At 42.3% G+C, this 21234-nt stretch overlaps 1 protein-coding gene across 1 annotated transcript in view; it reads left to right on the forward strand.

The window, feature by feature from the left end:
- The window catches only part of LOC127658668 (E3 ubiquitin-protein ligase MARCHF4-like), a 20329-nt gene extending 818 nt beyond the window's left edge, over positions 1–19511 (forward strand). Inside the window, exons 1-4 of the mRNA XM_052148077.1 lie at positions 1–552; positions 13239–13394; positions 13629–13821; positions 15538–19511. The exon at positions 1–552 is cut by the window's left edge and continues 818 nt beyond it. Coding sequence (XP_052004037.1) covers positions 199–552; positions 13239–13394; positions 13629–13821; positions 15538–15950 — 1116 coding nt within the window. The 5' untranslated portion in view covers positions 1–198 and the 3' untranslated portion in view covers positions 15951–19511. The remainder of the gene's footprint in view (positions 553–13238; positions 13395–13628; positions 13822–15537) is intronic.
- The last annotated feature ends 1723 nt before the right edge of the window (positions 19512–21234 follow it).

Raw genomic sequence — 21234 nt, forward strand, 5'->3', positions numbered from 1 at the left:
ATAAAACCTCTGGAATACATTTTTGAGAATTAGTTGAAAAAAAGTCCTTTAGCTGAAGACACCTGAGTGAGTCTGGCACCATAAAGGGTCACATGTGGAATTATAACCATGGCGTTAGTTTAGTCTACCCCAAAACTTAGCCTGGAAAGTGTCACTGGACTTTATTTCTCCACTTTTTGGCTGAGGTGCGGTCGCGGGATGCTGAAGAGCCGCTGTTGTGTCCTCCTCGGTGACCTCAAGCTGTTTCTGCTCCGGCCACAGGCTCCTACAGGCCCCATGAGCGGACAAACATCCAGAATCACTCCTTATGCGGCCTCGGATAATAACAACACCCTACGGGCCCACCGGCTCCAACACTGGAGTACCCCGTCCACAGAGGACACTGTTGGGCTAGAGGCAGTGACGGACAGTTCGGGGTGGACGGGCACTGCAGCGGACCTCTACCCAGCGGCCAATGAGTTCTCAAAGGACAGAAGGGATGAGAGGTTTTCATTCATCAGTTATGCTGAAGGGACCCCCGTGTGCAGGATATGCTTCCAAGGGGCAGAACAGGTATATAACGAATTAAGCAGCCTGTGTTTATTTAAACAGGTTCTTCTTACACTTTCTGACTAATGGATCTCTATGTCTTTCCTCCAGTATGTCGTGACTGTAAAATACCTGTTGCACACATTCATTGATAAACAAATAGTTTATTTTACTATATAGAAATTATATATTTTATATAGGATATTTTATCTATTTTTTATTGTCCAAACTTTCTACATTTTTCATGGCAATGGGTCATGCTTATTCACTATTGAAATTGACATGACTTTTTTTCCAGGACTCTTTTAAGATTTTAAGACTATTTATGACTGTTTAATGTAAAAAGCAATTAAAAAAATGTCCTGATATTTCCACATTTTCCATTGAATATTCACTTATTCCCTTCTTGTTGCCATATGTTTTTTGTGACTTTTTTAAGATTGTATTTTTAATACAATTTCGTGAAAAAAAAAAAAAAAAAATCCAAACTTTGATTTTGCAAGAAAAAAGAAAGAAAAAAAAAAAGTGTTATACTGTTTATATTTTTTTATCTCTCTCCTTTTCGGAATGCCCAAATTCCCAATGCGCTCCAAATCCTCGTGGTGTCGTAGTGACTCAATCCGGGTGGCAGAAGACAAATCTCAGTTCTCTCCGTGTCTGAGACCGTCAATCCGCGCATCTTATCACGTGACTTGTTGAGCGCGTTACCGCGGAGACGTAGCGCGTGTGGAGGCTTCACGCTATTCTCTGCAGTATCCACGCACAACTCACCACACACCCCACTGAGAGCGAGAACCACATTATAGCGACCACGATGAGGTTACCCCATGTGACTCTACCCTCCCTAGCAACCGGGCCAATTTGGTTGCTATGGAGACCTGACTGGAGTCACTCAGCACGCCCTGGATTCGAACTCGCGACTCCAGGTGTGATAGTCAGCGTCAATACACGCTGAGATACCCAGACCCCCAAAAATAGCTTTTTGAACGTACAATAATATGATATATACACTTGATATATTATTGTAAGGGGGTTTAGATGGGCAAGGAGGCGGCGAGAACCGGTTTAACAATATAAATAATATTTAATTAAATAAAAAGACACACACACACACACACACACAAACACACAAACACACACAGGGCAGCTGCCAGAAATTCTCTCTCTCTCGAACTGTCGTCCTCGGCCGCCTTTATCCATCGCGGCCCCCATCAGGCTGATCGGGCACTGTTCCAGCCCGGCTCCGCCCTCCTCCACTCTACAATTATATGTTATGAAGACTAATGTTTTTGGTTAAAACAGGTCAACTATACATACATTAAAATAAATAAATACCGTACATGCAAGATCCTTTCATGTATGTTCTAATATTTGTAAGTTTACTCCGTATTCACCAACATCAATCCATTATCCAACGGGGCACAGCTGGAGCGGAACGAAAGAACCTCATGATTATTAAGTCATGCCCTTTCACTCGGCAGTCTTCAGTCTAATGCTTGTTGTTTTAGCACGAAAACTGTAGCTCAGACTCAGAGCAGGACTCATAAATCATTCATGATATGCAAATTGGTTCCAGCTTCAAATACCTCTGCACAGTCATTACCCAAAGGGAAGGAGATTCACCAGCCATTTATATCTGAAAGACGTTTATTTCACACTTGTTTCAGTGAGGTAGTGCCAAGTCAGAGTAAATGAAAAAAGTGGGTTAAAGTAGCTCCTACCTGAGCTGAGCCTTCATCTGTATTGACACAAAGTAACCTGACCCAGGTGAGCAGAGGAGGATAGATAACGTTCTTCCAGTGAGGATAACAAGTGCATACAGTTTAATATTGCAGGAAGGTGCACATCACAAAAGGCCAAAATGAGCCAAACAAACAGGAAACACTTTTGTTGTAGCAAAGACTGTAAGGCTCGTTTCATAAAAGGAGTGACATCTTGTGTTTGCAGATACATTTCCCTTGTTTATGAATGAGACAAAGTCCCTCTAAGGTGCTCAAAGTTTAATTAACTGCTCTGACACAACTTCAAGTCTAATTGCAAACCAACAATTGTGCTCATCCAATTATGAGACTGCCCTAAAGCAAACAGCGGGATATCTTCGAAAAGCTCTGCAGTAAATGTTAAGCACAGAAATGTGAGCGTAGACAAACTTAATGGAATGATTGCGGACAATTCTTCCAGTTTGTGAGTGATACAGTGTTTCTTTCTTTCTTAAAGGGACAGTTCACCCAAAAATGAAAATTCTCTCATCGTTTACTCACCCTCATGATATCCCAGGTGTGTATGGCTTTCTTTCCTCAGCAGAGCACATTTGAAGAAAAACAGAAGAATATCTCATCTCAGAAGGTCCTTACAATGCAAGTGGATGGTGATCAAACTTGTGAAGCTCCAAAAATCACAGACAGTCCGCATAAACGTCATCCATACGACTCTAGTGGTTAAAGTAATGTCTTCTAAAGTGACACGATCACTTTATGTGCATTTACTTCGAAGCTAAATGCACATAAAGTCGGCATAAAATAAATATATAAGACTCCTTTGGTTAAATCCATGTCTTCTGAAGAGATATGATAGGTGTGGGTGAGAAACAGATCAATATTTTAGTCCTTTTATTTTGGAACGCCGAATTCCCAATGTACTGTAAGTCCTTGTGGTGTCATAGTGAGTCAATCCGGGTGGTGGAGGACAAATCTTAGTTGCCTCTGCATCTGAGACCATCAATCCGTGCATCTTATCACGTTGCATTGCCACGGAGACCTAGCGCATGTGGAGGCTCACGCTATTCTCCGCGGCATCCACGCACAACTCACCACGCAACCCACCGAGAACGAGAACCACATTACAGTGACCACGAGGAGGTTACCCCATGTGACTCTACCCTCCCTAGCAACCAGGCCAATCGGTTGCTATGGAAACCTGACTGGAGTCACTCAGCATGCCCTGGATTCGAACTATTGCGAGTATTGACGCTGACTACCACACCTTGAGTCGCGAGTTTGAATCCAGGGCATGCTGAGTGACTCCAGTCAGGTTTCCATAGCAACCGATTGGCCTGAGATACCCAGACCTCCCTCTACTTTTGTTTTTGACGATTTGCATTCTTCGTGCATATCACCCCCTACTGGGCAGGAAAGGAGACTTTATGGTAAAAACTGACTTAATATTTATCTGTTTCTCATCCACACCTATCATATCACTTCAGAAGATATTGACTTAACCACTGGAGTCGTATGGATTACTTTTATGCTGACTTTATATGCATTTTGGAGCTTCAAAATGTTGGCACCTCATTCACTTGCATTATATGGAATTACAGAGCTGAGAAATTCTTCTAAAAATCTTCATTTGTGTTCTACAGAAGAAAGAAAGTCAGAAACATCTTGGATCGAATGAAGAGAGAATTTTCATTTTAGGGTGAACTATTCATTTTAGGGTGAACTGTTCATAAGTGCATAAGACATGATAAACAACCGCTCCAACCAACGTAGTCAAATTTAAAATTCACCTTTATGTTCACTTAATTGTGACTCTGTGATACAAGTACAACTATTTACTATAATTTAAATCTTTATAAATTGTGAGTGTCATGTTTTAGCCAAAATATTAACATATATATATATATATATATAAAACAAGGTTTGGAGACCTTGGTGTGCGCACATCTTATCACGTTGCATTGCCACGGAGACCTAGCGCGTGAGGAGTCTCACGCTATTCTCCGCGGCATCCACGCACAACTCACCACGCAACCCACCGAGAGCAAGAACCACATTACAGCGACCACGAGGAGGTTACCCCATGTGACTCTACCCTCCCTAGCAACCAGGCCAATTGGTTGCTATGGAAACCTGTCTGGAGTCACTCATGATTAACAACCGCTCCAACCAAAGTAGTGACATTTAAAAGTACCAACCTAAGTAGTGACATTTAAGTTTGTACATCTGAACCAGGGCTGGTATTCTGGCATACCGGGCATTTTCCCCGGTGGGCCGACGCACTTTGGGGCCGATCAGGGGCGGACTGGCCATCGGGAGAACCGAGGTGTCCAGTGGGTCAGCCGCAAAACGGGCCGAATGGGCCGCGATAAGCTAAAATGATCCGCCACATTATGCAGAACGGACCACAAAACGGTGCCGCAATATCCAGAAAAGGACAGCGAACACCCCCCGCTCAACAACATTTGGGCCAATTGCTATGTAAAATCCCAGGCCGATTTCTCTTCCCAGTCCAGAAGATCTAAAGAACTGAATTGTGCCAAATAATAACCAAAAAAAAAAAAAAAAGACTAAAACAGCAATTGGGAGTGGGGTGGCCAATGGGGTCCACGGTCACCCCTGGCCACCCCCTAGCTCCGCCACTGGCCGGTTCAGCGTCCACTATGTGGGGCTAAAAGCGAGATAATGTTCCCCCAAACAGACATGCTTAAGGTTAATACTAAATTTAGTTTTAAATCAACAACCGACCTCCCAACCCTAAACCAAACAGAAAGTGTCAGAAAAAACGAACGTGAGATGAAGCACACACCCACGGGATTTTGTGCCGCTTCTACGACACATTTGGCTCAAGTGTCGACTCGTGCTACATTTACATTTATGCATTTGGCAGACGCTTTTATCCAAAGCGACTTACAGTGCACTTATTACAGGGACAATCCCCCCCGGAGCAACCTGGAGTTAAGTGTCTTACTCAAGGACACAATGGTGGTGGTTGTGGGGCTCAAACCAGCGTCCTTCTGATTACTAGATTACCAGTTATGTGCTTAGACCACTACATCACCACCACTGCTAAAACAAGTCACGCACTTTAGAAAAAGTGTTTAAATGTCATAAAATAGCATTGTGGTAAGGACCGGGCGAAACGAAAGTGTTTATGAAAAGATAATAGGATTTACTCGTTGTTTTAGCCTCTAGTGGTCATTTCACTAATTGATTCAGATAAGTATATACTATAGTAACGTGATTCTGCGAGACCAGGTTGTTTAGAAACAAGTTGAGAAGTTAAAGCCCAGCTCTTCTCAATGCCTTTATGGCTCCATAAAGGCATTGAGGACATTATTTTGCATGAAGTAATTCTGTGCAATCTCTCTCTCTCATTCACAATAACACAGGAGTAACACTCCACTTCTCTGCCACATTAAATTCACATCACATTGAATATAGAGGCCCAACTATCCTGCTTCCCTCCAGGAAGCCGGTGATGGAAATGCTATTTCAACATTGCTTCAGGCTGTGCTTATGTGGCGCCTTTTGTTGTGGAGTGCATTTGTGTATCATTAGCAGGCAAAGGCTGACCCTGTCCTGACATATATTTAGTTATTTATGACTGATTCAATTCATTTAGCCTCTTTAGTACAGCTGGAATATTGTTGAAAGTGAAAGTAGTCTGTAAACCAAAGTGCCAGGCTTTCAAAAGGTCTTAGATGGCATGAAATCAGTACAGAAGTGAAGAATGACACATGCATTTAAAAACACAATATTATTGGCTCAGATTTCTTGCCAACGTTGCTACAACGTAGAGATTTACGAAAAGGATTTAATTTGCTCTTCAGACCGTATGACACACTACATTTGTGCTCGGCCATGCAAAACTCGCTAAAATGATAATTGGTAATAATTTGAGTCACAGACTGGTTTAATAAATTCTAATCATGATTTTTTGATTCATATTTAGCCAAATAAGAAATTAGTCAAACTGACATATTAATAAAAAGTAACGACTACCATGAAACCAATGAGTAGGTTTGATATTTATCAGTGATATCAATATGGATATCTCCATTAGTTATGGAAAGGGACATCTCATATTAATGTATATTAAATCCAAAAGAAAATATGATATTTTACACCGTAGCACCAAACTTTCTTGCGTGCATTTTAATGCATTTAGTGCCATTCTGCATGTGGGTAGATGACATGAATACTTATGGGTGCATATGTCCTGTTTATATGTCCATACGACAATTTTAAAAGAGCAGATGAAGGCAAAATGGGGATTAAAATGGTGAAAAACTTCAATATACTGTACACTTATACATTCTATAGATGTAGGACAATGTATGGAATCTCAAAACACGGCAAAATGCGATATTTCAAAATGTGCAACATTGTGTACTTTGCATGTGATCATGAATGAAATGACCCTTCAAACATCAAAATGTCTCTGTTAATTTTTCCTACACTATATAAAGTGTTCACACAAGGTCTTTGAAGTGCTTAAAGTACTAGAACATCTGGAAAATCAGCCTGTTTTGTTGAAGTGCTCCAATGTGCTTGAGATTAAAACAGAACATTTCTTCCGTGTAATGTGTGTCCATCAAAGATGTGATCCGCGCACTCTACTTTCATTGAATAATTTGTCTTTTTAAATCCTTGCTGATCTTTATAGCCAGTTGTTGATCAAAAAGTTTTCTCTGGGTGCTCCGGTTTCCCCCACAAGTACAAAAACAGGCAGGTTAAGTGAATTGGAGACTCTAAATGGCCCCTTATGTGTGTGAGTGAGAGTCCCCCAGCCACTGGGGGTTGCATCAGGAAGGGCATCTGGCGTAAAACTTGTGCCAAATCAATATAAATATGCAGACTATCACAAAGCGGACCCTGCAGCTACGTGGGACAAACGCTAGGAATAAGAGAGTGTAATGTATTCTTAATACTTTGGATTACTTCTTCGGCACTGGTAGATTTGATCTCTTGTTTTAAGGATTTTTTTTATATTTTTAAAGGAAAACAATACAAAAATTATTATCAAGAATATGATTTTTGCCATAATATCATTGCTAGGAAAAAAAGAAATGATGATCCAACGTGAATTTTCTTGATATTAAATATGATCGTGTCTGGTAACATGTGCATGTAAAATGGCTAGAAATAGCATTTTAGCTTAGCATAAAGCTAACAATTTACACAAGGTTTATTTCTATTTCTTCTGCTCCAAAGGCCCCTAGTTAGAAACAAGTACAGCTGTGTTTTGCATGTTCTAGAGGAGTTTTGATTGCAACCAATCAAATTTTATTCTGATGAGAAATTATAATTAGCATTTTGCTAAAAATATTTTTCTAAAAAATAAACAATTTTCTGTCATTGTTTTACATTTAAGTGTTGTTATATCGAATTGAGATTATATCGAATCATAAACCTCATATTGTACATCGAACCGAATAGACATTCAAAAATCATAATTTTTCATATGAACCAATATCTATAATATCTGTAAAAATCAATCTAATAATATTTGCAATTTAAATGTTGCTTGCAATAAATTGTGTTTCGTCAGGGTACACGTTATGCTGCATTCCATTCAAGTTGGACGTGGGATATTCCTACTTGATATATCCGACCATAAATCCATTCCATTCCCTGATAATCAGAACTGCAGTGCACCCGTAGGCTTAGCAGGGGTTTGACTCTCATTTGAGATGTCTCCTAGCGACCCAACTGATAAACAATGCTGCAGCGCTGTCTCCTAGCGACCCAACTGATAAACAATGCTGCAGCGCTATGTCTCCTAGCGACCCAACTGATAAACAATGCTGCAGCGCTATGTCTCCAAGCGACCCAACTGATAAACAATACTGCAGCGCTGTCTCCTAGCGACCCAACTGATAAACAATGCTGCAGCGCTGTCTCCTAGCGACCCAACTGATAAACAATGCTGCAGCGCTATGTCTCCTAGCGACCCAACTGATAAACAATGCTGCAGCGCTATGTCTCCTAGTGACTCAACTGATAAACAACGCTGCAGCGCTATGTCTCCTAGCAACCCAACTGATAAACAACGCTGCTATGTCTCCTAGCAACCCAACTGATAAACAATGTGTCAGCGCTATGTCTCCTAACGACCCAACAGATAAACAACGCTGCAGCGCTATGTCTCCTAGTGTCCCAACTGATAAACAATGCTGCAGCGCTATGTCGCCAAGCGACCCAACTGATAAACAATGCTGCAGCGCTATGTCTCCTAGCGACCCAACTGATAAACAATGCTGCAGCGCTATGTCTCCTAGGGACCCAACTGATAAACAATGCTGCAGCGCTATGTCTCCTAGCGACCCAACTGATAAACAACGCTGCTATGTCTCCTAGCAACCCAACTGAAAAACAATGCATCACCGCTATGTCTCCTAGCGACCCAACTGATAAACAATGCTGCAGCACTATGTCTCCTAGCGACCCAACTGATAAACAACGCTGCTATGTCTCCTAGCAACCCAACTGATAAACAATGCATCAGCGCTATGTCTCCTAGCGACCCAACTGATAAACAATACTGCAGCGCTATGTCTCCTAGCATCCCAACTGATAAACAATACTGCAGCGCTATGTCTCCTAGCGACCCAACTGATAAACAATGCTGCAGCGCTATGTCTCCTAGCGACCCAACTGATAAACAACGCTGCAGCTCTATGTCTCCTAGCGACCCAACTGATAAACAACACTGCAGCGCTATGTCTCCTAGCAACCCAACTGATAAACAATGCTGCAGCGCTATGTCTCCTAGCAACCCAACTGATAAACAATGCTGCAGCGCTATGTCTCCTAGCGACCCAACTGATAAACAATGCTGCAGCGCTATGTCTCCTAGCGACCCAACTGATAAACAACGCTGCTATGTCTCCTAGCGACCCAACTGATAAACAACACTGCTATGTCTCCTAGCAACCCAACTGATAAACAATGCTGCAGCACTATGTCTCCTAGCGACCCAACCGATAAACAATGCTGCTATGTCGCCTAGCAACCCAACTGATAAACAATGCATCAGCGCTATGTCTCCTAGCGACCCAACTGATAAACAATACTGCAGCGCTATGTCTCCTAGCGACCCAACTGATAAACAATACTGCAGCGCTATGTCTCCTAGCGACCCAACTGATAAACAATGCTGCAGCGCTATGTCTCCAAGCGACCCAACTGATAAACAATACTGCAGCGCTGTCTCCTAGCGACTCAACTGATAAAAAATGCTGCAGCGCTATGTCTCCTAGCGACCCAACTGATAAACAATGCTGCAGCGCTATGTCTCCTAGCGACCCAACTGATAAACAACGCTGCAGCGCTATGTCTCCTAGCAACCCAACTGATAAACAACGCTGCTATGTCTCCTAGCAACCCAACTGATAAACAATGCGTCAGCGCTATGTCTCCTAACGACCCAACAGATAAACAACGCTGCAGCGCTATGTCTCCTAGCGTCCCAGCTGATAAACAATGCATCAGCGCTATGTCTCCTAGCGACCCAACTGATAAACAATGCTGCAACGCTATGTCTCCTAGCGACCCAACTGATAAACAATGCTGCAGCGCTATGTCTCCTAGCGACCCAACTGATAAACAACGCTGCTATGTCTCCTAGCAACCCAACTGAAAAACAATGCATCAGCGCTATGTCTCCTAGCGACCCAACTGATAAACAATGCTGCAGCGCTATGTCTCCTAGCGACCCAACTGATAAACAACGCTGCTATGACTCCTAGCAACCCAACTGATAAACAATGCTGCAGCGCTATGTCTCCTAGCGATCCAACTGATAATCAACGCAGCAGCGCTATGTCTCCTAGCGACCCAACTGATAAACAATGCTGCTGCGCTATGTCTCCTAGCGACCCAACTGATAAACAATGCTGCAGTGCTATGTCTTCTATTTCAGACATGAGTGTCCCTCATGGTTTCTCTTTTTTCGGACATTAAGCTATTAGACATAAGTCTCCATCCAGCCAGCAATGGCTCAAGTGCATGTTTATCTCTAAGTACTAAGGTACTTTGTGTACGGCCTGTAAATATAATGCACCAACAACCTTTCTGACATGACGTGCCTCTCCCCTTCCTGTCTATTGCCTACATAGGGACCTGCCTTCTTAGGCAGCATCCAAACCCAAAAGGAACAACATAAGTGACAGATTGGAAACACATTATATTGTCAGCAATTCTGTGCATAATAAAAACAGCACTCCCCATGCGAAGTGCATGCACAGACAATTTCAAAACATGACCAGGTTGGCAATAGTTACAGTGATGTATGCTTTGGCAAGCACCCTTAATATACAGCTATCAATAAATAGATATAATATGATATATTAATATGCCTACAGAATGAATGGGGACCCCTGCATTCGAGTGAAGAGTCAGAGATGTTTGATAGTGTCAGTGACTCTCAGAGAAAGCATTAGGTGAAACAGACTGTCACAGTTACAACCAGAGCCTCATTTCTGCTGCTCTCTCGCTGCCCTGAGAACATGGTGGTGGATCAGGCTGCAGATTTGGCCGTGCTCCGTCTCCTCCTGTGCTGCCTTCATCTCATTGGCTGCTCCTGCTCTCCTCATACGGTCCGGCCAACTTATTCCCACTAAGCCCATCTGGGAGTGTTGGTCTGTACCAACACTCCCTCTCCGTTTCCTCTGATGCTGTGACGGAGGTGCTGCTCTGTCGGCTGAGGAGCATCAGGGTCGTGCTTATGTAATATTCATGATAAATTCAGCTCGAGGCGGCTTTTACTGAGAGCTGCACTACTTGGTGGACAGAGACAGACCCATGGGGGAAAAAACACAATTGAGATCTCTACTAACGCAATTGTTTGTCCTAGACAGCAATGAGTTGAAATGGAGAGCAATTTAAGACTTCTACTCAGATTGTTCTACTGAGGAATTGAACTGATTGTCTCCTCTAAAGGCTCAAAGGAAATCTCAATGATGTCTCATTGTGTGCTCAGACTTACATTTACATTTACATTTATGCATTTGGCAGACGCTTTTATCCAAAGCGACTTACAGTGCACTTATTACAGAAACAATCCCCCCGGAGCAACCTGGAGTTATGTGTCTTGCTCAAGGACACATTGGTGGTGGCTGTGGGGATCCAACCAGCAACCTTCTGATGACCAGTTATGTGCTTTAGCCCACTACGCCGCCACCACTCTCTAACAGGCATCTCAGTAAGACCTCAAACATTTCTCATTCAATTCTTTTAATGAGAAGGTCTTAAATGCTCTGTTTTTATGCACGTTTCACAGAGAGATTAAGTTGTGTGTGTGTGTGTGTCTCTCAGTGTGTTGCTAGCGCATTTGGTTGAAGGTGAGTGCTCACACAGTGTCACACCTGTTCATGTGTCCACTCTTTAGTTATGCTTCGCTGACTTGGGCAGCTGTGGCTCAGGTGGTAGAGCGGGTCGGTCACTAATCGCAGGGTTGATGGTTTGATTCCCGGCCCACATGACTCCACATGCCGAAGTGACCTTAGGCAAGACACTGAACCCCAAGTTGCTCCCAATGGCAGGCTAGCACCTTGCATGGCAGCTCTGCCACCATTGGTGTGTGAATGAGTGAATGAGTCGCAATGTAAAGCGCTTTGAATACCACTAAGGTTAAAAAGGCGCTATATATAAGTGCAGACCATATACTCGACAGTCTGCATCAATATGCATTGTTTTAACAGCAGCAGATGTGAATTTCACTCGCACATAACTCAGTACATTACCAAAACACTGTTCAGTCTAACACTACTAACACTACACAAGACACACATTCAGCTCCAAAAGGGAGCTGGCGTGCAGTCTACTGCCTACATAGGCAACTTCTAAGGCAGTATCCTAACTAAAATTGAAGTCAAGGAACATCTACTGTATGATCCGACCACAATCAAAGAGTAAAGTGACGCTATGCTAAAGTTGATCGCTTGAAGGAAAGCTCCGCTTAAACTTTGCTACAATGATCCGTTTAAGCAATATTTTTTTTCTCCCCAGTTCGGAACGCCCAATTCCCAATGCGCTCCAAGTCCTTGTGGTGTTGTAGTGACTCGCCTCAATCCGGGCGGCGGAGGACGAATCTCAGTTGCCTCCGCATCTGAGACCGCCAATCCATGCATCTTATCACGTGACTTGTTGAGCGCGTTACCGCGGAGACTATGATGCTAGTGTCCATGAGGATGACTTATTCTGATCATTTCAATTCACTCCTTTCTTTATTCCTCTGCTTAAACCGTAAACTGCAGTTTATGATAAAGAGCAACATAAAAGTGAAAACATGAAATGGCATGAAATGTCGAGGAGGAGAAACTTGTTTTTCAGCCGACATAACGCCAAAATGAACGGGTGTTCCTTCAACTTTAGGCACTTTCATTTCCCTGGGGTTAAACTTTTTACCAGGCCTTCATGATTTATTTTGTTGTCTTTTCAAATGTCTTTCATGTACAGATTTTAGCCACGTCCCAGACACAGACTTTACATTTACATTTATTTAATATGCAGATGCTTTTATCCAAAGCGACTTACAGTGCACTTATTACAGGGACAATCCCCCCGGAGCAACCTGGACACGATGGTGGTGGCTGTGGGGATCTAACCAGCAACCTTCTGATTACAAGTTATGTGCTTTAGCCACTACACCACCACCACTTGTAAACATGTAAATGATTACATGTTTAAAGCTATTATAATCTATAAAAACGAAGAGTGAAATAAACGCAAGCCATTTCGATATTTACTGTGAAAATGATTTGTATACATTTTTCAAAAATGACGACTGTCCCACAACAAGGCTATAAAGTTATTGTACTTGTTAATCAAGTGGACAAAAGAGTCAGTGAAGAGCACGAAACATGAAGGGATTTCCTTTCCTTTCCACTTTTTATTGGGCGTCATTTCCAATCTAGCTGTAAGTTTGTATCTCCGCTCACCTCTCTGTGTGTGTGTCTGTGTGTGTGTGTGTGTGTGTGTGTGTGTCAGGGCGAGTTGTTGAGTCCGTGCCGCTGCAGTGGGTCAGTTCGCAGCACTCATCAGTCGTGTCTCATTAGGTGGATCAGCGAGAGAGGTTTGTGGACGTGTGAACTCTGTTACTATAAGTATCAGGTCATCGCCATCAGCACCAAGAACCCGCTGCAGGTACAACACAAGTGTGAAACACTGAAATGTCAATGGCTTTGTTCACAATGCACCCTATTGAGACTTTTGTTTTTGTTGCCGTTCAAACTTCAGACTTGTTGGATATGCCCCCCCCCTTTCTGAATGAAGCCATTGTTGCACCATAACAGCATCTAGATGTTCTTTATTTGGAAAGGATGGTACCACTGAAAAACCATGCTCTCACTCTCTCTCCCTCTCTTTCTTTTAATCAAGTGGCAAGCTATCTCCCTCACGGTTATAGAGAAGGTTCAGATTGCAGCGGCTATCTTAGGTTCCCTGTTTCTCATCGCCAGCATCTCATGGCTGGTCTGGTCGTCTCTCAGCCCTTCAGCCAAGTGGCAAAGACAAGACCTGCTCTTCCAGATCTGCTACGGGATGTACGGCTTCATGGATGTGGTCTGCATCGGTATGTACATTGTTACTGCGTTTCATTTATGTTTGGCTACGGATTAGATTTGATCGCTGACATCCACATCTAATCTAAGGAAATGACTGACCCATAAACTTGAGACACTTTGTGTGTGGTATGCAGTGCAAACCAATGGTACACAAGTATGGTAGATAAGGATAGAAAATGATCCATGCGTGATACAATCATGGCGCTTTGATTAAACAGTGATCCATTTCTTCACTCTGATGTTGTCCCAAACCCCTATGTCATTTTATATGACTTTTCTCCCAATTCCCAGTACTTAGTAGGTCCTCGTGGTGGCGCGGTTACTCGCCTCATTCCGTGTGGCGGAGGACAAGTCTTAGTTGCCTCCGCTTCTGAGACCGTCAATCCGCGCATCTGATCACGTGACTCGTTGTGCATGACTGCACGGAGACTCACAGCATGTGGAGGCTCATGCTACTCTCCACGATCCACACACAACTCACCACACGCCCCATTGAGAGAACCACTAATCACCACCACGAGGAGGTTACCCCATGTGACTCTACCCTCCCTAGCAACCGGGCCAATTTGGTTGCTTAGGAGACCTGACTGGAGTATTTAGAAGAATCTTGACCACGTCCAAAAGCACAATAAAAGTAGTCCATATGACTCATTTGCTTTATTCCAAGTCTTCTGAAACCACACGATAGTTTTGTGTGAGGAACAGATGGATATTTAAGTCCTTTTCTCTCAAATCAAATCATTAGCCGAGGTTTGATATCATATTTGATTTGAGATACGCATAGAGTTGGAATTTAAGGGGGTTTAGGCTGTACTGGTAATCTGGCATACCGGCATTTTCCCGGTGGGCCGACGCACTTTGGGGTCGATCAGGGGCCGGTGGGTCAGCCGCAAAACGGGTTGAATGGGCCGCGATAAGCTAAAATGAGCCGGCGTGTTATGCAGAATGGACCAGAAAACGGCGCGGCGATATGCAGAAAAGCCACACTTTTGGGCCAGTTGCTATGTAAAATCTCTCTTCCCAGTCCAGCCCTGGTTTAGGGGCAGAAATGCCAACAAATATGCTCAAAAATTCCCCCGAAATGCAAAACGTGAGGGCGAAAAATGACCTCGTAATTTACTATATACTTTTTTAGTTAATACTCTATTATAGTCCTAGTTATACTGTAAATATTATGACAAAATATGAGCTGATGTTGATTTAATTATTAGGGTTTTAATCTAATTAATTACGTGATATCGATCAACTAATCGAATTAAATCGTAATTAATCGCATTTACAAATTGCTGAGAAAGGCCCTCAAATAACAAGAATTCAATATATTATGATTACAAATTTTAAATATGTTATAAAATATAAAATTATTGTTATTATTTTAAATAAATAATAATAATAATAATAATAAATAATTCTGATAATTCAAATACATTACATTATCGTGGCGGATGAGTAAAGCATTGATACGACAATACAAAGGTGGCTTCAGATGTCAATTTCTCCTAAAAGTAAAAAATGCCAATGAAAGTCAATTCCACAGGCCAATATCGCCCCCTAAAGTATCGCCCCATATTTGACAGGGGTTTGGAGCAACATGGTGGCGAGTAACTAATGACATTAGTTGACATCAATGACATTAACAATGAATTTTCATTTGCAGGTGAACCGTTTTTTTAAATGTTGGACTCTGGTCTGAAAATATACCATTTTACTTCTCTTCTCCACAGCCCTAATAGTCCACGAGGGGCCCTCCGTGTTCCGAATATTTCATCGATGGCAGGCCGTCAATCAACAGTGGAAAGTTTTAAATTACGACAAGACGATAGACAGGGACGAGCTGAAGAACAATGAGGAATGGACTCGATCGCACCTTCACCAGAGCGAGCAAACCGGATTGGACATATCACCCTCGCCTTCATCGCTATTGGCTGCCGCCGGAACGCCCGCCTCTGATGCGGCGGTTAGCACTGCAACCACAAACTCCACCGCGGTCAGGCAGGATACAGGCACACACCAGAGTGACGCTCATGGCGACAGGGCAGCTCTGCCCAACCAACACTGTCCGTATAACATTCCTTCATTTATTGAGTCATCTACGGCCTCACGAGCCATGGAGCCCGGTCACTACTGGCAGTACTAACACTAACAAACCTAGAGAACTGGTTATGAGGGTCACCACTGTCTGAGGACACGTGGACTGGAGGCCTTCTGATGGTTACTCGAAATGTTTTTTCAGCACAAAGAGACACTGTTTTATCACTCTTTCTGCATATTAAAAGCCCATACTGGTGGTCGACTGATATGGTTTTTTAGTGGCCTTTGCTGATGCCGATAACTAGAGCACAGGGCGGCTGATGTGTAGAATTCAAATGAATGATGATTGCAAAATGGCTGAATTTAAAGACATTGTTTGGCAATTCTGTGACTATTTACTCACCGTCATTTCGTACCAAACCTGGCCAGAAACGTAGCATTCAGATGCGAGCACTTGGCCCACTCATGGCCAACATGCTTAGTGTGCATCGTTGTGTTACGGTGGCGGTATCAAACCCTCAGTAGTCTGTGCCATTAACCCCTCCTTGGTCGTAATGCTCAAGCCCTTACGTTGTCCTTAAGGGTCAAATTGACCCTTTGTTCACTTTAAAAAGCTTGTATTAAAGGCTCAGTTTGCTTTCCCTCTACTTTTGGTCTTGTTCAGTCTCATAGACTGTAAAAAAAGATGGCCGACACCCCTTCGCTCTTTTCCATTGGTGAGAACTGAAGCCACCAGTGTCCTGATATGGCGCTGACATCTTGGGACTTGAGTCTGCGCAGTTGCGATTTCGGGACCAGACCTGCGCTGTAGTGAGCAGGAAGTAAAGCCTTAAAGACTTAGAGACAAACAAACAAAGGTGTCTGTAAATATCTCTGTCCCACTGCAGTCTCCAGTCGGCCTTTATCCCTTTCTGATCATACGCCGCAGATTCGTTAGTTAAATGTGTCTTTGCTAGTTCATTCCTAAATTCCATATAAGGAAGGCTTCAGACTAGGGATGCACAGATCCGGTACCTGGATCAGTATCAGCTTTGATACTGATGTTTTTATCGGAGCTGATTACTGGCACCAGTTGTGCATCTCACCAGATATTGAACAAGAAGCTAATTAAACTACAGTCAAAATAAAAGCCCTAAGAAATTACAATGCAAATGTATCACTGTTGTATAGTGCCACAAGTGACAGATAAAAATGTTTACAATAATTCAGATTGCACCAGCGCAGAGATGTTAAATGAGGTGTATGGATCAGCCCATGACCCTTTCACTGTCTATCCATTATGACTGGCAGCTGTCAATCAATCATCAATATGACAAATGGCACCCAGGACAGCAGCGCCTGCATTGTTGGGTACAACTTCTCTATTTCTAACTCTCCCTTTCATGCTTGCTGTTAATGCATGCTTTTGTTTTCATGCGTTTTATGAGGATACTGAACATCTCGAATGATCCGACACAGCAGCCTCTGGAAAAGCCTCCTTGAGCTAGACTTGAAAGTCAACATGAAATCAAAATGACCCCATTTACTTAATGGTCTTAATGGAAACAATCCATTGCTACACATTATTAATTAAATAATTGTAAAACATTGTCTTTGCAATCTTTTATCAGCTTGTAAATACTTGTTTCACCTCTGAAGCAACTATGCTTTTTGGATGACATCACAAGTCACCTCCAATCACCGGACACACACTTGATGATCCAATCATTTTCCTATGGATACAATCATGTTTACGGCCCATATAATACCGATATTAATCATTTTAAATGAACATGTCAAATGAACTGTATCAACTTTTACATGGTGTGCTGAGATCCATATTTGTTGCCATTTCAGATCCACTGGAAAAATAAAATCACTGCAGGAAATGACAAACACCAGCATGAGACTTTTATTATAGGCTTTGTCTCACATTGGACCTTCAAAATCCATTCCTAGAGCCTCTTGGCCATTTTCGCTCACCACTGTTACGCATCTCAGTACCTGCAGGGCTTCAGGTAACTCGAGTGCTGAATAATTCAGTTGATGAAGCGCTGCCATCAGTGGGAAGGCGTTCAAATAACAGTCCGTCCGCAGGATTGAGCTCATGTTCCTCAGCAATTCATTTGCTCCAATTGCAGATCTCATGAAGTCAGCACCTGTTCACTTTTGGAAGGGTATGAATTGAATATTTTGTGGCTTTAAGTCCACATCTATAAGCTTTGAGGTCATCTGTATATGCTAGTGCACTCCTCAAAGTTGTCCAAATAAACTCGTCAGCTGATAAATGTACTGGGTGTGCCATTTAAAGAATGTGATGCAATCAAGTGTGCCGCACAAGCCCTCAGAAGTGAAGCCAAAACGTCTCGATCGCCCCCCGGTGACTGGTCCTAGTATAGCTCATAAACCCCGCCTCCCCATGTTATTCAACGGGACGTGAGTCCAACTAAACAATTAAATTACACTTCACATGTCTTTTTTCCAAAGATAGTTTCTGTCATTTACTGTCGTTTCTATCACGTTGATGTCATTTCAAGTGTTTGTTTTCAAAATAAGTTTGTTTTTAGTTATTTGATGCTATAAAAACGGTGCTGTGACATCATGATTGACAGCTGTGATTGACAGGTTCTCTGAGCGAAGTAGTCACTGAAGCACCAACTGACTATTTTTCGGGATCTTCGGAGGACTGAGGAGATTGGAGCTTTAAATTTAATATTAAAATTTCTATAATTAATTATTTCACACCGTCATAAGTCAAAAGTGCAGGGGCGTGTGCTTGCGATTGATTCAGCAAGAGTGAGGGCGGGGCCTTGATTTCGCGGCTTTACTTCCTGCTCACTACTGCGCAGGTCTGGTCCCGAAATCGCAACTGCGCAGACTCAAGTCCCAAGATGTCAGCGCCATATCGGGACACTGGCGGCTTCAGTTCTCACCAATGGAAAAGAGCGAAGGGGCGTCGGCCATCTTTTTTTACAGTCTATGGTTGCAATACACACATAACTCTTTAAAGTGCCTTAAACAAACTGAATATCTTTCAAATGGTTTGATTCCAGTAACCTGGCAAGCATTTGTCAATCCAGTCATTAGTTCTTCCTCAAATGTGCTGAAATGAAAATGAGACCCAAACAGACGATTTCTGCTGTTTTTGCCATATGCATCAGACGGTCAATGATGGACTTTGGGAGTCTTTACAGGTTCCATTGGATATAATAATCTGTCCATGTGAATACAATATTATAGACTTCCAAAGTGAAGGCTTTCAAAACACCATTTTCCGTGATTTGGGAATATGGTAAATCGATGCACTCAATTTGCGCATGGCAACAGTTGTTTCTTTTCTTTTTCCTTATGGCCGTTTGGTTTTTTAATGGGATAGGGAATGTAGTGAGGTGACAGGAAATGGAGAAGGGAGAAGAGTAGGAATGGGATCGGGAAAGGACCTCACGAGCTGGGACTTGAACTGGGGTCACCCGTGATGCATCAGCACCACGCGTCATGAGCGCAGCCCGCTAGACTACTAAATATTGGGCATGCACTGGAATTTAACAGCGATGGCGCAACGCTGGTTTGTTTTGTTTCATGAGATGTTTACAAGTCCACCTGCAATTGCTTCATCATTACACGGCTTATGCATACATTGCTTCTGCTAATTATAACTAAACCTTTCTATTAACTAATAAATATTTATCCATAATATTCTTCTTGTGGTTCTTTACGGCACAATATTGCCAACTCCTGGCCTGGCATGGTTATGAAAGGATTTTACACTCATGCCATCCCAGATGTGTATGACTTCCTTTCATCTGCTGAACTCAAATGAAGACTTTTAGGAGAATTTCTCAGCTCTTTCGGGCCACACAATGCAAATGAATGGGTGCCAACATTTTTAAGCTCCAAAAGGCAGCATAAAAGTAACCCAGATATGACTAAATTGGTTTAATCCATGTCTTCAGAAGCGATATGATAGGTGTGGGTGAGAAACAGATCAATATTTAAGTCCTTTTCTACTATAAATCTACACTTTCACTTTCACATATGACTCCAGTGGTATAATCCATGTCTTCAGAAGAGATATGATAGGTGTGGGTGAGAAACAGATCAATATTTAAGTCCTTTTCTACTATAAATCTACACTTTCACTTTCACATATGACTCCAGTGGTTTAATCCATGTCTTCAGAAGTGATATGATGGGTGTGGGTGAGCAACAGATCAATATGCAAGTCATTTTTACTCTTAATCTCCACTTTCAGATGTGAAAGTGACACTAAACAGGCACCACATCTGACTTTTATATGTAAAAGTGAAAGTGGAGATTTACAGTAAAAAAAACAGGATTTATATTTTGATCTGTTTCTCACCCACATCTATTATATCACTTCTGAAGACATGGATTAAACCACTGGAGTCATGTGTGCTACATAGCTCTGGTCACCATTCACTTGCATTGTATGGACCTACAGAGTGGAGATATTCTTCTAAAAATCTACATTTGTGTTCTGCAGAAGAAAGTCAGTCCTAGATTTCTGGGATGGCTTGAGGGGGAGTAAATGATGGGAGAAGTTTCATTTTTGGGTGAACTGTCCCTTTAAGACATTGTGTTGTCGTGTAGTTGGAAAGAATTCCTAAAACGCGGTTTGTTTGGACAGGATTTTGATTATTTTTAAATGGTTGAAAACCATCCATATACGTGTGGACAAGGCCTAACTCACAAAAAACTTTTTGGGGTCACTTACACTTCCATAAAATAACAAGAGAGAATTTCTAAATGAAGTAAAACAACTGCGCGAGTTTAAAAAATTATTTTATTTTTTCCATCAATGTTTTCTCACAGCTCAAAGTTGATCTAGGTCTTCTGCTTAAAACTTCAGTTTTCAGAAAAACTGACCCACATTTGAAATAACAGCAAAACTATCAATGCATAATTGATCCAGAGCTATCCAGAGATCTGTACTATACTGTGATCATAAAACCATGAAATTGGTTTCCTTTTATCTTCCCTCTCAGAAGTACTGGTAGAATGGGAGGAAAAGCTCATCGGATTGCTTCCCAGCTCCTTTTGAAGTCTGAAATGACAGTCATTACAGGTTGCTGGAGTTTTTCAATCTGGAAACATCAAAATGCTGCGTCAGAGACGAGCTGATCCCAGCGCAGTCCCTTGACACGGTTTTAAACTTACGCTTTGAGCTCCGACAGCCACAATACAAAGAAACTATTACAGTGTGATGCATGACAATGATTTAGACACATTCTTCCTTGTGAAAGTGGAGATTAAGAGTAAAAATGACTTGCATATCGATCTGTTTCTCACTCACACCTATCATATCACTTCTGAAGACATGGATTAAACCACTGGAATAGTAAGTGAAAGTGAAAGTGTAGATTTATAGTAGAAAAGGACTTAAATATTGA

This window comes from Xyrauchen texanus, chromosome 18 (assembly GCF_025860055.1).
Source record: "Xyrauchen texanus isolate HMW12.3.18 chromosome 18, RBS_HiC_50CHRs, whole genome shotgun sequence".
Lineage (NCBI taxonomy): Eukaryota > Metazoa > Chordata > Actinopteri > Cypriniformes > Catostomidae > Xyrauchen > Xyrauchen texanus.